Genomic DNA, 18,300 nt, shown 5'->3' on the forward strand with positions numbered 1-18,300 from the left:
GGGAAATGTGGTTGTAATTAAGAGAATTGGGATGTACCCAAAGATGAACACTAGGAAGCTCCTTGGTTCAAATTCAGACCGGCTGGGGCTTTTCTGCATGTGGTTTTCATGTTCTTCCTGTACCTGCCGCCGTTTTCTTTAGCTACTCCGGCCTTCTCCCACAATCTAAAGACATGCACTAAAGGTAACTGGTGACTCTAAGTTACTTGTAGGTGTGAATGTGAGCGTGAACGATTGTCTGCCTCTGCATGCTGTGCATGAAGTACATGGGCAACCTAGTGAAGCTGGTCCCAAGCAGTTTACACAACTGCTAACTGACACAGTAAATACGTAGTTGTGTTAAAATAAAAATAAATACAAATATGCTCTTCAAGACGCGAGAAAGCCAGGTGAGCTCACGATGCAGTGTGTGAACTGACCGAGACATTGATTTCTAGCTCTCTCCTCCGCTCTCATTGCCACTGAGTCAGAGTTATATAAACCTGCTTTAATAAATCACAGTGAACGCTGCAGGTTTCTGTCACCAAGGTGACTGATGAGCATCATCAACTGTGAATGAATGGTGTCTGCACTGCTCACAGGGTAACTGACATTTTCACCAAACACTTTCATGTGACACAGTCTGGTCACAGCTGGACTGAAATTGAAGGTGCTTTGTGTTGTTGGGTGTTCAGCACGTAAGATTTCAGCGGTGGAGACTCACTGTTGACTATGTTCTATGTTCTTTACCCCACAGACCGTTCTCAAAGTGGACATTTTGACATCTCACTGCCATAACTAAAAATAATAATAATAATTAGTAATAAACAAGTAATAATAATTAATATCTCTGTATCTGCCCAAAGCTCCACTGTCTTCACAATCTACTGTCCGACTTTGTTTTCTGTTTGACCTTGGTCAACCGGTTGTCCTACTGACAGAGCTGCCATCATGCAAATTTAAATCTCTCCAGATTATGCAAAATACAGCCGCACATATTTCAACAGGACACACCTCTGTACATAACTGTGCACTGGCTTCCAGCGGCTGCTCTGACTCTCACCCACCGAACGGTCAACTCAACAGTGCCTTCCTACCTGAGCCCCATTATCCAGGTCCACAACCACTGTGCTCTGCCAATGAACGACATCTGGTGGTCCCTACACCACACATCAAAAGATCCCAAGTAAAGGTTTATGTGTTTCTCTCCAGAGAATAAATAAACAATCTACTGATTTCAATAATTTCTGCTCAGATTGAAGACTCCCTGTGTCAGATGCTGCAAAACAGCCGATGAGAGCATTCTATTGTATTGTCAACATTAATTTTATCCAATTCGTCCGTGGAGTTCAATGTGATTCAGAAATGGACGTGTGGTGCATCAGGTCAATGTTCTCCTTCGTTCTTTTTCCAACATTGTAACAGTTTCTCTGGTCAGTCTGTTTTTAATTTACTTTTCAATCTTCAATCTACAGCACTCAAATGTATTAAACTCATTAAAGTCAAGATTTCAGGTTCCACAAAATGAAATTACGTCAGCTGAAGGCAGGACGGTTTGCTGACTGACATAATTCAATTATGTGAAACCTCAAACCATGACTTTTATTAATTAACCTCAGGGTTTCATTTTTTTGAGGGAGGTTGGCTTTGTCCCATAAACCTTAAACACCTTGGTGATATTAGCAGCTACTTGAAAATGGTCCACCGTGGTTTAGAAAAAAAACCTGTGGTAGGTTTATCTGGACCTTGCTTAACAATTCCTTTCTTCCTTATTCCCTCAGATAACTGTCTTCTTTTATTTCTCTTGATCATGTTTGGTGCCCACAATGATACCCAACAGCACATTGAGTATTTTGCTTTATTTAAATAAGATGAATATAGGAAGGGTTATTATGATACTAAAGTATAACTTCAGTCCACGAGTGTATCACCACTTCTAAGGGAAACCAATTAATCTGTTTTATTAAAGACAACACTGCATTATTTTGCTGTCGAAAAGAGAAGAAAATCATTTCGCGTGTGACTGTGCACAGTATCTCTCATACCACATACGCAGCTACAATCATAACCCCCTTTCCTAAGATTGAGCTTTTCAGTGGAGAAACTATTTCTTTGTCTGGAGCACACAACAATGTAAAAACTAATGATACTGTGCAACCAAAACAACACAATGTCGAGGACGGTGTGGAGGAAGACGTGTGGGGGAAATCTGAGAGTGAGCGTGAGCAACATGAATTAGCCACTTTAAGGTGCATTTGCAGGTAACAGGATTTCTCTGTTATCACAGAGAAGTGGTGCCAACACAGGGTATTATTTTCATCTTGCCCAGCCCGTCCCTCATGTGTGTGGCTGTCTTATTATTCATTCAGTAAACAATTCGTGATTCACTCTGACGCAGTGTGATAATATCATTTCCTCTTCCAGACTCCTGCACAGTCCGTCCAGGTAATACAAGGCCAAACAGAGAGACAGAGACAAAGCCACATTTAATACAATGCCTCTCCTCAAAGCCACATTTCACTTTGATATGATTACTGCAGTACGGCCTGGGCTTCTGGAAGTGTAATCCAACAGAAAATGTCTATTCTTTAGTTTTTCTGTAGCTCTTGTTATTCTGACAACACACTTTCCCACATAAAAGTTTGGCAACCTATTTCTTTCCCTGCACAGTATTTCTCTGCTATTATCTGTTGCAATTGGAAGGGTAATTTCAGGGTCATTTTCTTCTGCTCACAAAGACACTCTTTCACCGATGTGGAAAATCATATAAAAAATGCAACAACTTCAAAAGACCTTCAAAGTACAAGTAAGATGATACATTGAAAAGAAAAAAGCTCCAGTATGTAACATTATTTAGCTGCTTTTGTGCAGCTTTTAAATTGGCAATGTGAAATTAACAGCATTTTATGTTGTTTGAGGTTTTCCTTGAAGTTATTAATCTGGATCAGAATTAAACACATTTTCTGGAGCTGTGGAAGAAAAGCTCCTATGTAGAGGTCAGACACAGATTATCCCAATGTGAGTACTGTATGTCCTGATTAAAATAAAAAAATTAAACAGCTAACAGGTGGTTTTATGTCCACCTCAGAACACAAACACGTCATAATGGGGAATAAAAAAAAACAACATTTGTAAAAGGGTTTTCCTGCTCGGCTGAGTTTAAAAAGAACCATGTAATGAGAGTGGAAACATACTTTAAATCCACAGGCTCTACATAGTTTTCTGTCTTTTTTCATTGTTTAATGTTTGACTGCTGCTCTAACAACATCCAAGCATATATACTAATGCACAACAATATAATCCTTTTGTGCTGCAGTGATTTAGCGGCACGTCCACACCACTCAAATGAAAAATTAGTGCTGCTTGATGAACCGGAATAAGTGATGTTTGTGGCAAATTGTGTCTCTAAATTGTCATGTGGCGCGCGTGTGTGTGTGTGTGTTTACTAGATTGTAATTTGCATGTATTCTTTTTATTTTTACTCTGTCCTCTGCTCCCACTTTCAAGGGTTTTGACGTTGGGACGACTAATGGTCTTCATCAAAACCTCTGACTTAGAATCATTTTCACTCCATTGTGATGTTTTGTTGCTTGACAATGAGACTTCACTTATAATTTAACTTCTGAATTTGACGGAAAAGAATGAATAAATGAATGCAAAGTCGCACTTGTATCTGTCTATTTCAATTAATTACCAGCTCCTTTCACACATTAAAGAAAGAGAAATAAATCGTTCCTGAGGAGTTTCCATTCCCGTCTTAACGAGTAAAACCTGGACTTGACAGCCGGCCATGAGAAGTTGTCCTTTGTGTCACAGTCAGTGTAAACAAGTCTCAGAGCAGCAGAATAGGCTGGCTGAAGAGCGTCAGGGTGATTACTGAACAATTCTCAGTAGAAGGTGTTTCAATCATTTTCTGCTAAAATGGAGATCACTCATCTGAGTGAAGTTCTCCTTAAACCTGGGCAATTTGTTAGAGGTATATTAAATTAGCGTCAAGGCTCAAGGGCTTGAGGTAAATCAACGTTGGAGGCACAAAGCCTGTTACACTGCAGCACAATGGGCCCCCTGCAAGAAACACTCTTACAAGCAGATTTGGCCTTAACAGCGATTTAAGAGAGTCTGTGTGTAAATGTTTTAAAACGTTTGATGTAATTGATGTAATAAAAATGCACAGTGTTGGCTGTATGACAAATGCCAACTTACTGAGTGCTACTTAAGATTTTGTTGTATTTCACAGCAGCCTCTACGTGCTGAGCCAGACTTGACACAGACACTGTGGTTACATGAGCAGTAACCATCAGGCTGCCTGATTTCTAACAGCACAGTTGGAGTGCAGATTTAATCTCATGACATCTTTGTGAACTAAATTTTCCCACAAATGAAGCAGAACAGGAGCTTAAATCTGAAACAGGTGACTTAAGAGAGTCCAGTGAATCTGCTGTGAAGCAGTAGTACAAACAGACCTCACAGTGAGAAGTAGAAGAAATGTGTTCTTGCATGAGGCCCCTTGTGTTTATTATGCACATTGTGTTATTCCAGGACCTCTCTGGCTCTCCTGAAGACAGCTGAGTCTGCTGGGACTCCATTAGTCTTAACATGTTCAGTACTGGACAAGAAGCAGGCCATGCCAAAGAGACAAAGAGAGTCTGGGGAGGGAGGGGCAGGAGGAGCGGGAGGGAGGAGGATGAAAATGCATCTGGGGTCATGGAGTTGAAACAAAGGTAAGAACGTACACATCTTCAGCTTCAATATGCCATGTTGGAGTTTTAACAGCTCTGTTAGAAAGTTCAGTATCAGGACAAGACCAGGGACTTGTGCTGTTTGCAGTCTGAGGGATTCATGGAGCTAAAAATAATGAGTACTCTGGTGGTGTGCAAGGAAGTGTTTAAGTCCTCCACCTTCACGTGTCATCCTTCACAGTAGATTCATTTGTTGATTGCCTCTCACTGTGCGTTGTTTCTAACACTGCCTCCAGTCTCCAGGATAACAATTTGTACTGATTAGCTTCAGCATATCTAGTAGCATTTAACTTCGACCAGCCATGGTTAATGGTGGGAGTGTTTGGATGCTCATTATTATAAAGGTGGGATATAGTTTATATAGTGATGATGGTTACAGAAAATCCTTAAAGATGAATGTAAATCAATGAAATATCTTCTGAGTGTGTGTGTGTGTGTGTGTGTGCTACTTACCTTATTCTCCAGTCGTCCGATCAGTTCAGCCAGGCGGTTGATCTGAGTTTCGAGACCTTCTTTCCTCACCTCAACTGCACCTGCAACACACACACACACACACACATAGACACACACACACAGTCAATCACTCCATACCAGGACTGTCATTCTCATCTTTCATAAGACTTGTCTTCTTCTTTTTTTTTGGTAAATACAGACAGTAAGTACAGTAGAAACCCACACGAGCACATGTGGAATGAATCCAGCTAACCAGTCCTTTCTCTTCCCTTTTGAACTCGATCTTTTCTTCGCTTGCAAAGGGAAACGCTCCAAAGAGGCTGATAAATTACAGGCAATTATATCAGTTTATCAGAGGGAACTCGGTCTGTTCCAAGACAGTAAACAAACGGATGGATGTGAAGCCAGCCTCTTTCAGGTGTACCATTTAACTGGCTCTTATATCCCAGTGCGCTTTTTAGACACTAAACCACACCGTGCTCTTCCTAATTAGCTCGGGTCACAAAGCAGTAGAAGGCTTTGGCACCAAATGTTTGCTTTTTAGCAAGAACATCCTCAAGTGGGATAAATTTTAAATCTCATTATCAATAACATAACATCCAACATAATGGAATGACCGCACAACATTTGAATTGGTGCTGATGGTGGTCTCATCTCATCTCATCTCATCTCATCTCATCTCATCTCAAAGTTAAAGACAAAGTTCTGAAATAACACTCGAGAATACTGTGAAAACTATTTGTTCCCTTCTCATTGACCCCACTTTCAACCGACGCCTCTCTTTTCACCCTCTGTTCACCTATATTTCTCTCTCCTCTTTCGGTTCCCTCCCCCTCTCCTGAGCTGCCGTCCGCTCTTCGTCCCCTGATGACCCCCGCGCCGCTAATTGGAGAGCCGACTGCACACTCTTCATTAAAAGCTTTAACAGCCAGTCAATTAGGACACACACACACACACACACACACACACACACACACACACACAGGGTTACACATGAACTCATCGACTAAACCATAGTCTGTAACCATGGAGACAGTTGGAGATAAAAGCCCAGTGGTCATTTCAGTGGATTTAGAAATAAGTGTCCGCGTCACCCAGTCAATTACAGAAGTGTGTAAGGAATTACATTCTTCTAGCAGCAGGGTGGAGGGAAAGGGTCTCTACTGACTCTCTCCTCAATTAATTCCACATTTACCTCATTTAACTTTCTGTATGTTGACCTAAACATATAATCATATGTCTCATACAGAAAAGTCCACTGCCGTCTCTCACATTGAGCTAATGCATGTTCTGCCATTATCTGTTTTTAATCATAGAAGAAGAAACTGCACAGTTCTGTACTGCAAGTCATCAAGATGAGTCCAATTCTCACGTAGTTACAGAATGGTGACGGTGATCATGGTTAAACACTGACTGTCGGTTTCTGGTGTCTAATGTTTTGTCATCTGTCCATTGACGTCAACCTATGCTGGCTTTGTTGCAATATAGTAATATCGTCTGACTTCCTTCTTTGCTCCCATCAGGATTACAACCACATCAATAACACATAACAATGTTTTACTGCACCAATGATCTGTGGGGAAGTGCTTTACATTCACATTATCAAAAAGCCAGCATGCATTTTATAACAGATACAGCCATGAGAACCAGATTTCACGTTTTGAAACCGTAGACAGTGATAAGTTATATCGTACTGGCACAGAAAACCAGCTGCTGCTTTTAGACACATAAGTCTCAGTAGACCGGACAAAACATGGAGACTCCATTTTCTTCTCTATCAGAGAAACATAATGTGTGGCACAGCTGGGCTTGTGCACACAAATGAACACAGCGCACGTGTTGTTGACAAAGACTTGCACTGAGGATTTGATAAATGTGAATGTAGCTCTACAAGGGCATGGGAATTCTTACATAATAGGTATAAGGATAATGTAGTAATAGTTATGTTGTAGTAATAATGTTGAAGGTGATTCTCGATTCAAGCTGCAGCTCAGCACAAGCTGGATGATGCAGCAGGTCAATGACACTAACCTTCAAACTAAATTAACTACAGTATGACCTCTGAGCCAAAAATCCAGTCAGAGACCAGATGAATATGTCTGAGCTGAAGCAGATCTGTCAGGAAGTCCTCCTGAACATTGCACAGGTCTAATCCACAGCTACAGGAAGCTTGCTTGGTTTTCCACCATCACTCTGTTAAGTTGAATGGGTACGTTCAGTAAAGACATAAAACATGATGATTGTTCGTCTTTTGAAGATCAGATCACATTACAGGACCGATTTATGCAGAAAACCAGGAACCCGAAGCGGTTCACTTACAGTTCTTTTCCTTGCCACTGTACAGGAACGCAGGCACACGCTCTTTGCTCTGTGTTTGTGAGGGTTGGAAAAACAACAAACCGCAGTTAGTTTCCAATTAAAACTCTTCAGTAAAGTGACAGATGCACTGAAGTGTTGCACACAGCAACGGTACATCATCAACATCCCAACTTGAAGGTGGTGCAGGATATTTTTAGCTTCCCCCCTCTTACTCTTTATTTCATACTCTCACTCATCTCCCACTCACGGCTTTGTCATTTCTGGGCTTATCTATTCTCCCCCTCTCTGTGTCCATCTTTATTTCTTCAGAGAAAATCACCTACTCTCATACTCTCTATTTAGTTTAGTTGAGTTTGTGACATGAAAAGTGGAGATAAATCTACTTCATATGTGTGCATAGAGTCATACATAGAGCAGATCAAAAAGGGAAAAGAGAGTCAGGCGAGAGTCATTCATACATATGTCAGGAAGCCGGAGAGTAGAAGGCGGCAGAGGTGGAGAGAAAAGCGAGAGAAGATGGGAGTCATTAATCAATTGACTTGTCCTGAGTCAAGACAAAGCACAGCTGACATGAAGGTCCTCGGCTGTCAGAGCTGCTTTACAGCTTCAAGTATAGAAGAGAGGACAGAGGTGGGGAGGATAACTGAGAGACAGGAGAAGGAGAGAGTGACAAAAAGAACTAAAAGCTGTTTTTAATATAATGGATTTAATAGTAATGATACATGTTCTTTTTCTGTGATGTGAACATGGAATCAGCTAAATCAAAGCAGTAAAACTCCACACATATAAAAGGGGTTTTGTCATTTGGGCGAGGCCTCTGTTTATGGAACAATCTCAGTGTCTGAAGTGAATAAAAGCCTGATGTTCAGTCATTGTCCTGTGTGCTGGAGAGGCAGTTAACCTATAAACATGTGCTACAGTGGCTGGTGTGGTTTTGTGAGTTTGCTTGAGCTGCAAAAAAAAAGGAAGAGAGACTGGGCTTGAAAGAGGCTGTTTGACGCCAAAAACAAAAGGCAGTAAATCCAGAGCACAAATTATGTAATCCTTGAAGAGTGCTCTCAGTTTAGTAATTTGTGTGCATTATTTATATTTTTGTCTCCCTTATGGAACCTCCCTGTCTCTGAAGGAAGCAATTTCTTTTTTTAGTTGTATTTGCAGAATTGAATGCGTAAATCCGACATAAGCAGTGAAGGAATGTTTTACTGTAGACATTGCTCATATGTGTAATTAGTCATCATTAAATATGATTAATGCTATGTTATACTGTGTTCTAAGTTATTTATTAGTTACCAGTTATGGACAGAGTTGCACATAAATTTACGGAAAATACGTAAATTAGCTTGAAGCTATGGCATTTTTTCAACCTACAATTTGCTCTAAAGTATCTTATTGTGAAAAAAAGTTTGCCGAATAGAGCAAATAACAATTAATCATTTTTATTGAGAGATAAAGCAGAGGACAGGGTTTGGTCTAAGTCGCTAAGTCAGATCACGGAGGCTGCACAAGAACCAGAAACACTTCAAGATAAATTCCCAGAGCAGCTGGAATATGCTGCAATCAAGCAGAGCTTTATTCTTCAGCTACAGCTACTGTCCAGCAGTTCTGGCTGTGAATGGCTGTTAATGTCATGAAAACTTAAATCAAACCCAGTGACATTCAGATTCGACCAGTACCACCATCACCATCTGTGTCATGCTTCCTGGGTGCTGTTACAGGCTGAATTGAAGCAGTGAACCAGCAGTGTTGCAGGGAAACGCATGATTACCACACAATGCGTAGGAGGCCAACATGTAAACCCCGCTCAAACATTACTTGTGGTTCTCTGTTAACATTTCGAAGCCTGTGTCTGCAGAATGCAGCTCCGTGGCCCTTCCTGGCACGCTCTAATCGCCAACATATCTTGGGATGCACTCCCCTGACAGGTGACAGATGTTTGGAAGAAGAGCTGAAAACTCTGTCAGTTTGATCTGTCATCCTTGTACAAGTCATCCAACATGAATCGATTTTTCTTCTATGCAGCACTGGCACTAACAGAAACTTTTTCAATTGCTCAAAATGAGACTGGTGCATATCACTGACACAAAAGAAGAATGTCACCAACGTAAAAACCTGACACTGAGAGCAGGAAAGAAAAGAGAACAAGAAAAGTTCAGAATACAACAGAGGTCTTGAGGGTTTTTATTCCAGGCTCAGCACTATGGTATTGAGTCAGATGTATTGTGTGTATACAATAAACATAGGTCGATGATGTTATGAGAAGAGAGTCTTCCAATACTGAAGCTTTTTCTTCAGCGTGTTCATAAAACTATTCCCTAATTCTGTATAAAAAACCCTGAAATTGTTTTTCTTTCAAAAGATTTGTAGCATTTATTTTTTAAAAGCCAGATAAAATACATATATAAAATTCACTTTGAAAGCTTTAAACGTTCATTTTCAGAAATAAACAAGCAAAACTGTGATGAAAGGACGCAAAGTTTTTGCTTTGAAGTCCAGACTTCATTCATTCATTCATTAGAATAATCAGTGGTTTTGGTTCATTTTAAAATAATATTTTTTACAACAATGAATTGAAACATTTTTAAATGTGCTGTGTGCTTTGTATGTTGTGGCATTTGGAAGATAATCTACAAAAGCTAAGACCATCCAGGCTGTCACAGTGAACTAACCAGTCATGTGGTCACTGAAGGCTATTCTAACCCTCAGCAACACTTTTATTGGACCACTCTGTCACTGTCAGCGGCCCGGGACATCTCTTGTTCATACTGTCCTGATCAACACATCTGTGTCAGGGTTAAAAGACACATATCCTGAGGTGAGTCATTTAAAGGAAATACAGGTCAACGAAAAATAAAATATCTCCTGTTTTGTTCTTGTAGAAGGACAAATGAATCAATAATTGAACAGGAAAAACTCCTCTGCACTTTAGTCCACAGACTGAAGCTAAACAAACTAAACTGTCCATGTGTTGTTGTCCAACACACGGACAGTTTAGTTAATTCTTATCTTAATAGTTGCTAGATCCAAATATGTTTCCCCCAATTTTTAATTGATCATTTGTCACATGAAACACAAGGAGAGAGAGCGAGAGCTGTGAGAGTATCTTCATAACAAAGGTCCCTAATGTCACTTTCGTTCTTCCCTTTCTGGATCTGTGCTTGGATTTGCAGCGTCTTTCCTTGATGTTTGTGCTTCCACTTTTGTATGTGTTGTGTCCCTAGGGGCCACCGTAAGGGTGGCTGCAAAATCTCACAGCAAAATAAAAGGAGATCAGTCTCATGTTTTGTCATAGCGCAGTCATGTATCATGTACAGGGATGTACTTTTAGAGGTATAGGATAAAGAGTCACCTGTCATTTGTCAGCCTGCTGTCAGACTGACAAGGCTGTGCGAGAAGAAAGAGCCATCACCGCAATCTGACATCACTGTCACACTCTCTACACCTCTGTTTGCTTATGCCACCCCTAGGAAACACAAATGTTTATTGAGCTGTAGCAACACCATTTCCACTTAACTGCATCAATGAGGGCATTAATCACAAAATCCTGTCAAGCAGCCAGTGTTCATGAGATTTATTTATGTTTAACAATCGTGCCGGGATTAAAATTTCCAACACACAACTGGCCTTGTATGTGTGAAATATACAGTACAGTGAGCCCACTTACTGGGGCTTGTGGCTTCCTGTGTCACAGGAGCTACATAACCATGAACACTGTTCATTACAACAACAGAAACCTATTTCTGCTCAAGTGATCACTCGTCTAAACTTCTATGGCTTTGACCGACTTATGCTCTACTGTATGTGCCGGTTTACTCCGTGACGCTTAGTCAGATGTGACCTTTATAACGGCACATTTCACATGTGGGTGTTGATTTCTCACTTTGCACACAGCAACATTAGGTGTGTGTTACTGGTATTACACTGTACGAGTTACTCAACTGCAATTACTTCTACTTTGGCATGATTCATAAATGATGATACTGAACTGTGAAACTACATAAAGGTGCAGTGTGTGAGATTTACTGGTATCTCATGCTGAGGTTGCAGATTTTAACTATCTGAATACCCTTCTCCCTCCACCCCTGTCTTTCCAAATGTGAGAGAGCCTACGGTGGCCGTCAGGTGCCATGTTGTTGTCTGTGATCACATCAAGTAGCAATTATGGGTATGGTATGGTACTATGGTTAAACCAACTCGGGTCATAGCTTTCTCTTTACAATATAAATTGAAGATCTTATTGTCAGTTGGATCCCACAAAGGTCTACATACATACAGTACCTTTAATACATTCTCAACAGTGTTCAGATATTGTTACTATTAGTCTGAAAACAGATCTGTGCATTAAACATTTAAGATAATATATTGCATTAATATTTACAGTGCATTATAAATCATCATAAAAAGGACTATTTCCATAAAGTTGCCCTGGAACCGAAGACCAGATCTAAACATTCAAAAATCATTTGCGCATAAATAGGAAATGAATTAAACAACAACTTTACCATATTTGAAATGCATGTAATGATGTTTGCTCCATAGCAAAGAAAGCAGCAGAAATAAAAAAATCTAACTCATTGCCAGTAACAGGATTAGCAAACCCTTCATGTAATTATAGCTGAAGCTGGAGAGACGCAATCCAATTATTTCTTTTTGCAGATCGATGCAGTTGAATTGGCATTATTACAAATTGATCTCAATACTACAGGAAGAGTGGTTCGAACTGTATTGAAATCTTATGAGCATTTGTTTGTTTCTTCAATTGAAAGGGTTACTGTTGTATGTCTCAGCAGTCTCCCACGAACTGTTTCCAAACCAATTAAATGTCAACTCTGTGCTATTTGCTCTCATGTACACCATGACACTAGCTCTAAATTGACTTACTGATGTGTAAACATGTTACAGAAGATGGAGGCTTTCACCATGGAGCAATGCATTTACATGTTGATCCCCATTCAGTTTGTATCCTTAATGCTCTAGAGGTCACAATAACACGTGCATGAGAGCATATGGGCCCGTCAGTAAAAATTAAGCGTTTAATGTGTGCAATGGGCATATTTATCACCTTTTTTTTTATTACACTAAAGACACTACTCAAAGTCTTGCTGACATAGCACATGCAGAATGAGGCCTGGTGTTGTTCCCACATATGCCATGGACACTGATGAACCCCCGTACCTTCACTGGATAATGACCTTCTTCATCTTTGGCAGAGACAACCTGACGTCTGTTTTTCCTGAAAACAAGCTGAAACGTGAACTCTTGTGTCCACAGAACATTTCTCCACTGTCTTTCAATCCATCGGACATGATCTCAGGAGCTGAGCTGCGGCATAGCTGCAAAAAATGGCTGTAGGGCTTCCTCTGTGCATAATAGAGTTTCATGTTGCTTTTTTGGGAAGCAGCAGTGGACTGTGACAAAGGTTTTCAAAAGTAGTCCCAAGCTCATGTGGCTGTATTCATCACATTGGTGTCACCGTTTCTCATGAAGTGCCGCCTGAGGCCTCGCACTTCAACATGAGTTCTACCCTTGGGGCTTTACTCACTGAGCTTTGCCTTGAGTCCCTGACACTGATCATGCTCTCTGCTGTATTTAGTTGTATATAGTTGTTTTGGACCAGGGGGGTCCGATCCTGGGCCTTGAGGGCCACAGTCCTGCTTGTTTTCCAACTATCTCTATCCTACCCACTCCTCATTACCTGGTTCAGCTGTTTAAGTGCAGGTATGGTTAAAAAACAAGCAGGGCTGTAGGTTGTCCCAGCCCTGGTGCAGGACCACAGGCACAGTGCCACTCTTTGTTTACCACAGTGTGTCAGTATCTTGCAGCCTGACAGTTGGTAATGATTCTAACCTTACAGTGTTTCACGCTGTCCATGAAGCAACAACACTCAACAGATTTAACCCACACTCAGAAGTCAATAACGCCAACTGAGAGCTGATTGATTGATTGACTCACTCTGCCCTGAAACATTTCCCCCTTTCCGGCACCTTAACGCAGCTGTGCTGTTTATTTCTTTTCACCTCTCCTCCTGTGAAGGTTGTGTTGCGATGAAGTGATGCCATATCTCAACAACCTTTTGAAGTGTCATTTGTTCAGAGAGTAATTTGTTTTGAGTGGGCACACTGTGTCAAGGCGAGCACGTGCAGCAGTGTCGACTACCAGCTGAAGAGAAGAAGAAGGAGAGGAAGGCTGAGTAGAAAAAGGGAGAAGACGCATGACATTTTGCAAAGGGAAAGGAAGAGTGAAGAGAGTCCTGCACGTTCTTCACTGTAACGTGGCTCAATCAATGTGTGTGTGTGTGTTACAGCAGCTAAAACACACACACACTCCATACAACAGCTCCGCATAGGGGATTTTTGAAGTGTTAAGTGCTGACTGGACACTTATACACACTTTAAGATGCTTTCTCAGTCACCCTCCATTTTCTCGCCCCTCCTTTACCGTGTTTCACCTCTCCAAACTCAGTTCCTACGTTTCTCCGCCTGTTTATCTGTGCTGCCCTGTCTGCTACAGTCCAGCTGCATCAGACCTGTGCAGGCGGCTGATGGAGGCATTTAACAAATCAGAGTAAACCACACGTGAATGTGTGTTTGTGTTTGAGTGTGTTGGGATACAGTCGGATGAAAAACTGCTGAGTGGCAGTCCCAGTTTGATTTCTGCCGACCCAGAGTGATGTGCCCAAACTACAGGTTGAGGCTATGGTGCTAATCGGACAGAGGAGGTGCTGTGGTGTGTGGGAATGTGTGTGTGTGTGTTTGTCACCTGAAGCAGTGTTAATGGTCCTCACAGCCTCCCTGGCACTGACTCTGTTGTTAGGGGGGTAGTCAGGAACAGTGTTTTTGTAGCGCTTGTCAGACATCCGTGGACTCATCTTGGCAGATAGATGACTGAGAAACAGCGGGAGACAAAAGAAGAGGTTAGATAGAAAGTGGCAGTGGGGGATTGTGGTTGGCTGAAGGAAAGAAGGAGTGTTGGAAGAACAATGAAAGTCACATGGGGCAAAACCAAAACAGGAACTGCCTCGGTTCCATTACGAATGCTGACAGGGTGGGTTTTACACATACTGTAATGGCGAGATACATGCGCGCAGTCATGAACGTGCTCACTTGGCAGCCTGACACGGCCATGAACTCACTGACTCACCCTGACTGGCCGTGCTGCTCGTCAATCGCGTCCACAGCACTCTCCACTGAGTTCAGGAGAGACTGGATCTGATTGGCCGATTCCTTCAGCAGGAAACGGGTCACAAACTGCTCCACGTTGGTTCCTCTCTCGTAAACCTGGGAGAACACGAGAACAAAAACAGCAGGATTGGAAAGAAGTTGTAATACCAACACATCCATAAAAACCTCTGTGGAGCTTTATTTTGAAAGTTTCCTTTTCTTTTATGTCTTTCACACGTCTCAGTTCATTCTTTTTTCATTCTTCTACCTTCACTCCTCTGAAAAGCTTCACTCCTTAGCACAAATCTTTGCTTGCATCCATTTGACAGTTGAAGGGCTTCTCAAGGTGGACTGACAGCGTGAGGGGAGGCAAAAATAACGAGCAGAAATAGACTTAAACCTTTCACCTTTCACTCTCTGCACATCCATCTGTCTCGTCCGTCCCGTTTCACTGTTGAAAGTTTGTTCCAGGCCACACTAATAATACCTCTAAAACCTTTTCGACTGAACTTTCCGCTCGGCCCACGGGGACATAAAAGTGCTGTTTTGTGGTTTTACTATACAGTATATTGTTTCAGGTCAGATTCAGCAGGAAAATCACAACGCCAAGCTGAAATATTATCCACCCTCTCTTATTAAACACAACAGCACCCTGACATCCTGACTCCCGAGCTGTCAGCATCATCCACTGCTCCACTACGACACTGATTCATGCGGACGAACTGAGCAGTGTTGCGCTTCCAGCTTTCAGCTCACAACCTTTTGATCCATTGGTGATCAATCATTTTCACTGAGCCATTTTTAACTCTCACAAGCGACTCTATGGAAATGCTGGGGGGGGGGATCGATTCTATTGAACTGTAAATTTAGACAGGTTGAAGTTTGTTAAACTGAGCAAGACTCTGAGGAGGACGGAAAAAAGAGACTCAAGGACAACAGCACCGAAAGCAGGGGGTCTCTGAGCTGCACTGCTGACGATGGGAACACAGCAAACTGTCGGAGGAGTTAACTGTTTCAGATAAGACCAGAGCTCCTGTACTAACTGTGATGACCTTATCACTGCTGCTTTTTAATTATTTAGGGACTTGAGTGTTCGCTAAAACAGAGGCCCTGAACAGTAACGGCCCACTCACAGCTCAGCAGGCTTCTGCATAACAGTGACACTGTGCATTTAGAGGTTTGGGCTTTTCCACGCAAATTTAAAAACATATTAAAGTTGGGGAAGAGCTGCTGCGTGATTGACAAGTACATATAGATTAAAGAAGAAATTAAAGATTTAGTTTTTACAGAGTGCTGAAACCTAAAGACAGGAGCTTTGCTTTGTGGATTTTGTCGACGACTAAATCTGGTTAAATGGAAAAGACAGGAAAGCCACATGTAAATTATGTGCACTCATTTTAAAATCAAGTCCGACCCCAAACAAAACAAAGTGGCCTACAAACATCTAAATAAGACAGTTTTGAACATGTTACTCTTAAATTCAGAGCCATGAAAAGGAGCCTTGTGTCGGCATGTCTCTCTCTCTCATCACTGTCAGTCAGCTGTGAAAGAGACAGTGACCGTCCATGGACCGCTGGGTATTCAATGAGTTGTGAGGATCAATGTCTAATCTAAGTCAGGTAGGGAACTGACCTAAACCTCTAAAACATTAGATCAGGCTTCACATCCAAGAGCTCCTTTGCCAACATTAATACCATTTAAAATCTGCTGATTCTTCGTCTTCTGGTGAAAATGCTGGTGAAGTTTTTGACTCTGTCTTTTACTGTGATGTCTCGTATGAGACCTTTGGCTTTGAGCCCCTTTTAAAAATTCTCATTTAGAGTAAATAAAAAATAAAAGAAATAACCTCGAACACTGTTGTCAACCAACTTATGGAGCTAAAAACAAGCTTAATTATTTAGCTGGCAACAGCTGATAAAATCGGACACTTGCAAAGTCAACAAGACACGGTCTTACCAATGTGGTGAATCTATCTTTGTTGCTGTAAACTGCACTTGTGCCATGAAAGAATGGTAAGTGTGACGGGAGCAGCAACATGTGACAGGGAAAGTACAGCTTAGTCACAGTCAACTGACCTCTGAGACGCCACCGTAATATTTCACATTTAACCAATAAAACACTAAACTGCCAACTTTCATTCGCCGCTCAGACATGTTTGAAGCCAAGGAGCTGTCAGAATTACACATCAATAACATCTCAGTATTAAATGCAGGGCCATAATTGACTAAATATGTACTCCAGAGAGTGGAGCCAGTCGTTCACGTCAGCTTTACTGTCAGAAGTCACAGTGCAGTGATTCAGGGAGACAATTAAGGTTCCTGTGCAGTCAGCCATTCTCTGCTGCTCTCTACACTAATAAAAGACAAACGATCCCGCGAGACGCAGAATCACACAGGCCCATGTATTGACTTCCATTATCACAGTCAGTGGCTTTTACACATGTACGCACACATGTATACACACAGCCGAGCAAACACACTTCGACTTAGAAGCTGCTGATCCTCATCAGCTCACGTGCACAACAGTCCAGCCAGTTTGATCTGGTTTTGATGAAATTTAATTCACAGCTATCTGTAATACAACCAACACAAAATTACTATTATTACAAAATTTAGGCTTTTGTCACTATTTTACCCATGAGGCACTGATGACTCACTAATGACTACCATGCTGTGATGCAATTACCAAAGTGGGATCCACGTCTGAATAAATCAAAATGATAAGTAAGAATTCTGGCAGTTTTCTGGAAGGGATTATGAATGCATTACGAGTCCATTATAGGCACCTAATCATTAATCATCCATTCTGATATACTGTAGTACGGCATTTTTTTTTTTTTTTTGGCAAAGTTACCATTTATTTAAAACAATTAAACAAATCAAATGAAGCAGGAATTCCCTCAGGTGGAGTTCTGGAGGTAACTGCACAGTTGTTTTATTAACCAGTTTGATTCAGAAGTAAAAACTGATGAACGATGGATGAGTGAAAGCTGAGACAGGAAGAAATCGTGTTGTGGGTGGGCGAATGGGTTGTTTTTTATGGTCAAGGTTAAGGCTACTGCTACTATCATACAAGAGCACACACTGAATCAGATCTGTCTGTGTTTGTGTGTATGAGGAAATGAATATTGTATTAAGTGTTTACATAAAGTACTTGAATTATTCTGCTTCCTATATTAATTTGGTCACAAATGTAATGTGTTCGTCATCTAACTTTTGTAATAAGGTCTAAATAACTTGGGTTTCCAAAGCATAGACTAAGGTCTCTGACTGGACGACTCCTAATGGTGCACCTTATCATTCTGTACTGAGTCATTGTCCTGCTGAAACAACTGCTGGTGGACAGCGACCTTGACATCATCCTGTAAGACACTAAGTTTCAATGACACACAGGGTCAAAGATCACCACAGAATGTGATTAATCAGCATTCATTTTACTTGGAATAATTAATGGTCTCATAAGAGCATCACCTTGATTAACATATCATAGGCAAACTAAAGCATAAAACTGCTAAAATGCTATAATCACATGACATCTTACACATAGCAACCTCAAAAAAAAGCAAAACTATTTTTAAACATCAGTCCTACCAACTAATACTACAGCCCAACAACAAATACTGCTATTACTACTTACTTAACAGCTGTGTTAAC

At 41.2% G+C, this 18,300-nt stretch overlaps 1 protein-coding gene across 1 annotated transcript in view; it reads right to left on the reverse strand.

Moving 5' to 3' along the window:
- The window catches only part of necab2 (N-terminal EF-hand calcium binding protein 2), a 97,083-nt gene that overhangs the window by 30,222 nt on the left and 48,561 nt on the right, over window positions 1–18,300 (reverse strand). Inside the window, exons 6-8 of the mRNA XM_026364701.1 lie at window positions 14,628–14,764; window positions 14,247–14,371; window positions 5,172–5,251 (exon numbers count right to left, since the gene is read on the reverse strand). Coding sequence (XP_026220486.1) covers window positions 5,172–5,251; window positions 14,247–14,371; window positions 14,628–14,764 — 342 coding nt within the window. The remainder of the gene's footprint in view (window positions 1–5,171; window positions 5,252–14,246; window positions 14,372–14,627; window positions 14,765–18,300) is intronic.

Source organism: Anabas testudineus, chromosome 6 (assembly GCF_900324465.2).
Source record: "Anabas testudineus chromosome 6, fAnaTes1.2, whole genome shotgun sequence".
Classification (NCBI taxonomy): Eukaryota; Metazoa; Chordata; class Actinopteri; order Anabantiformes; family Anabantidae; genus Anabas; species Anabas testudineus.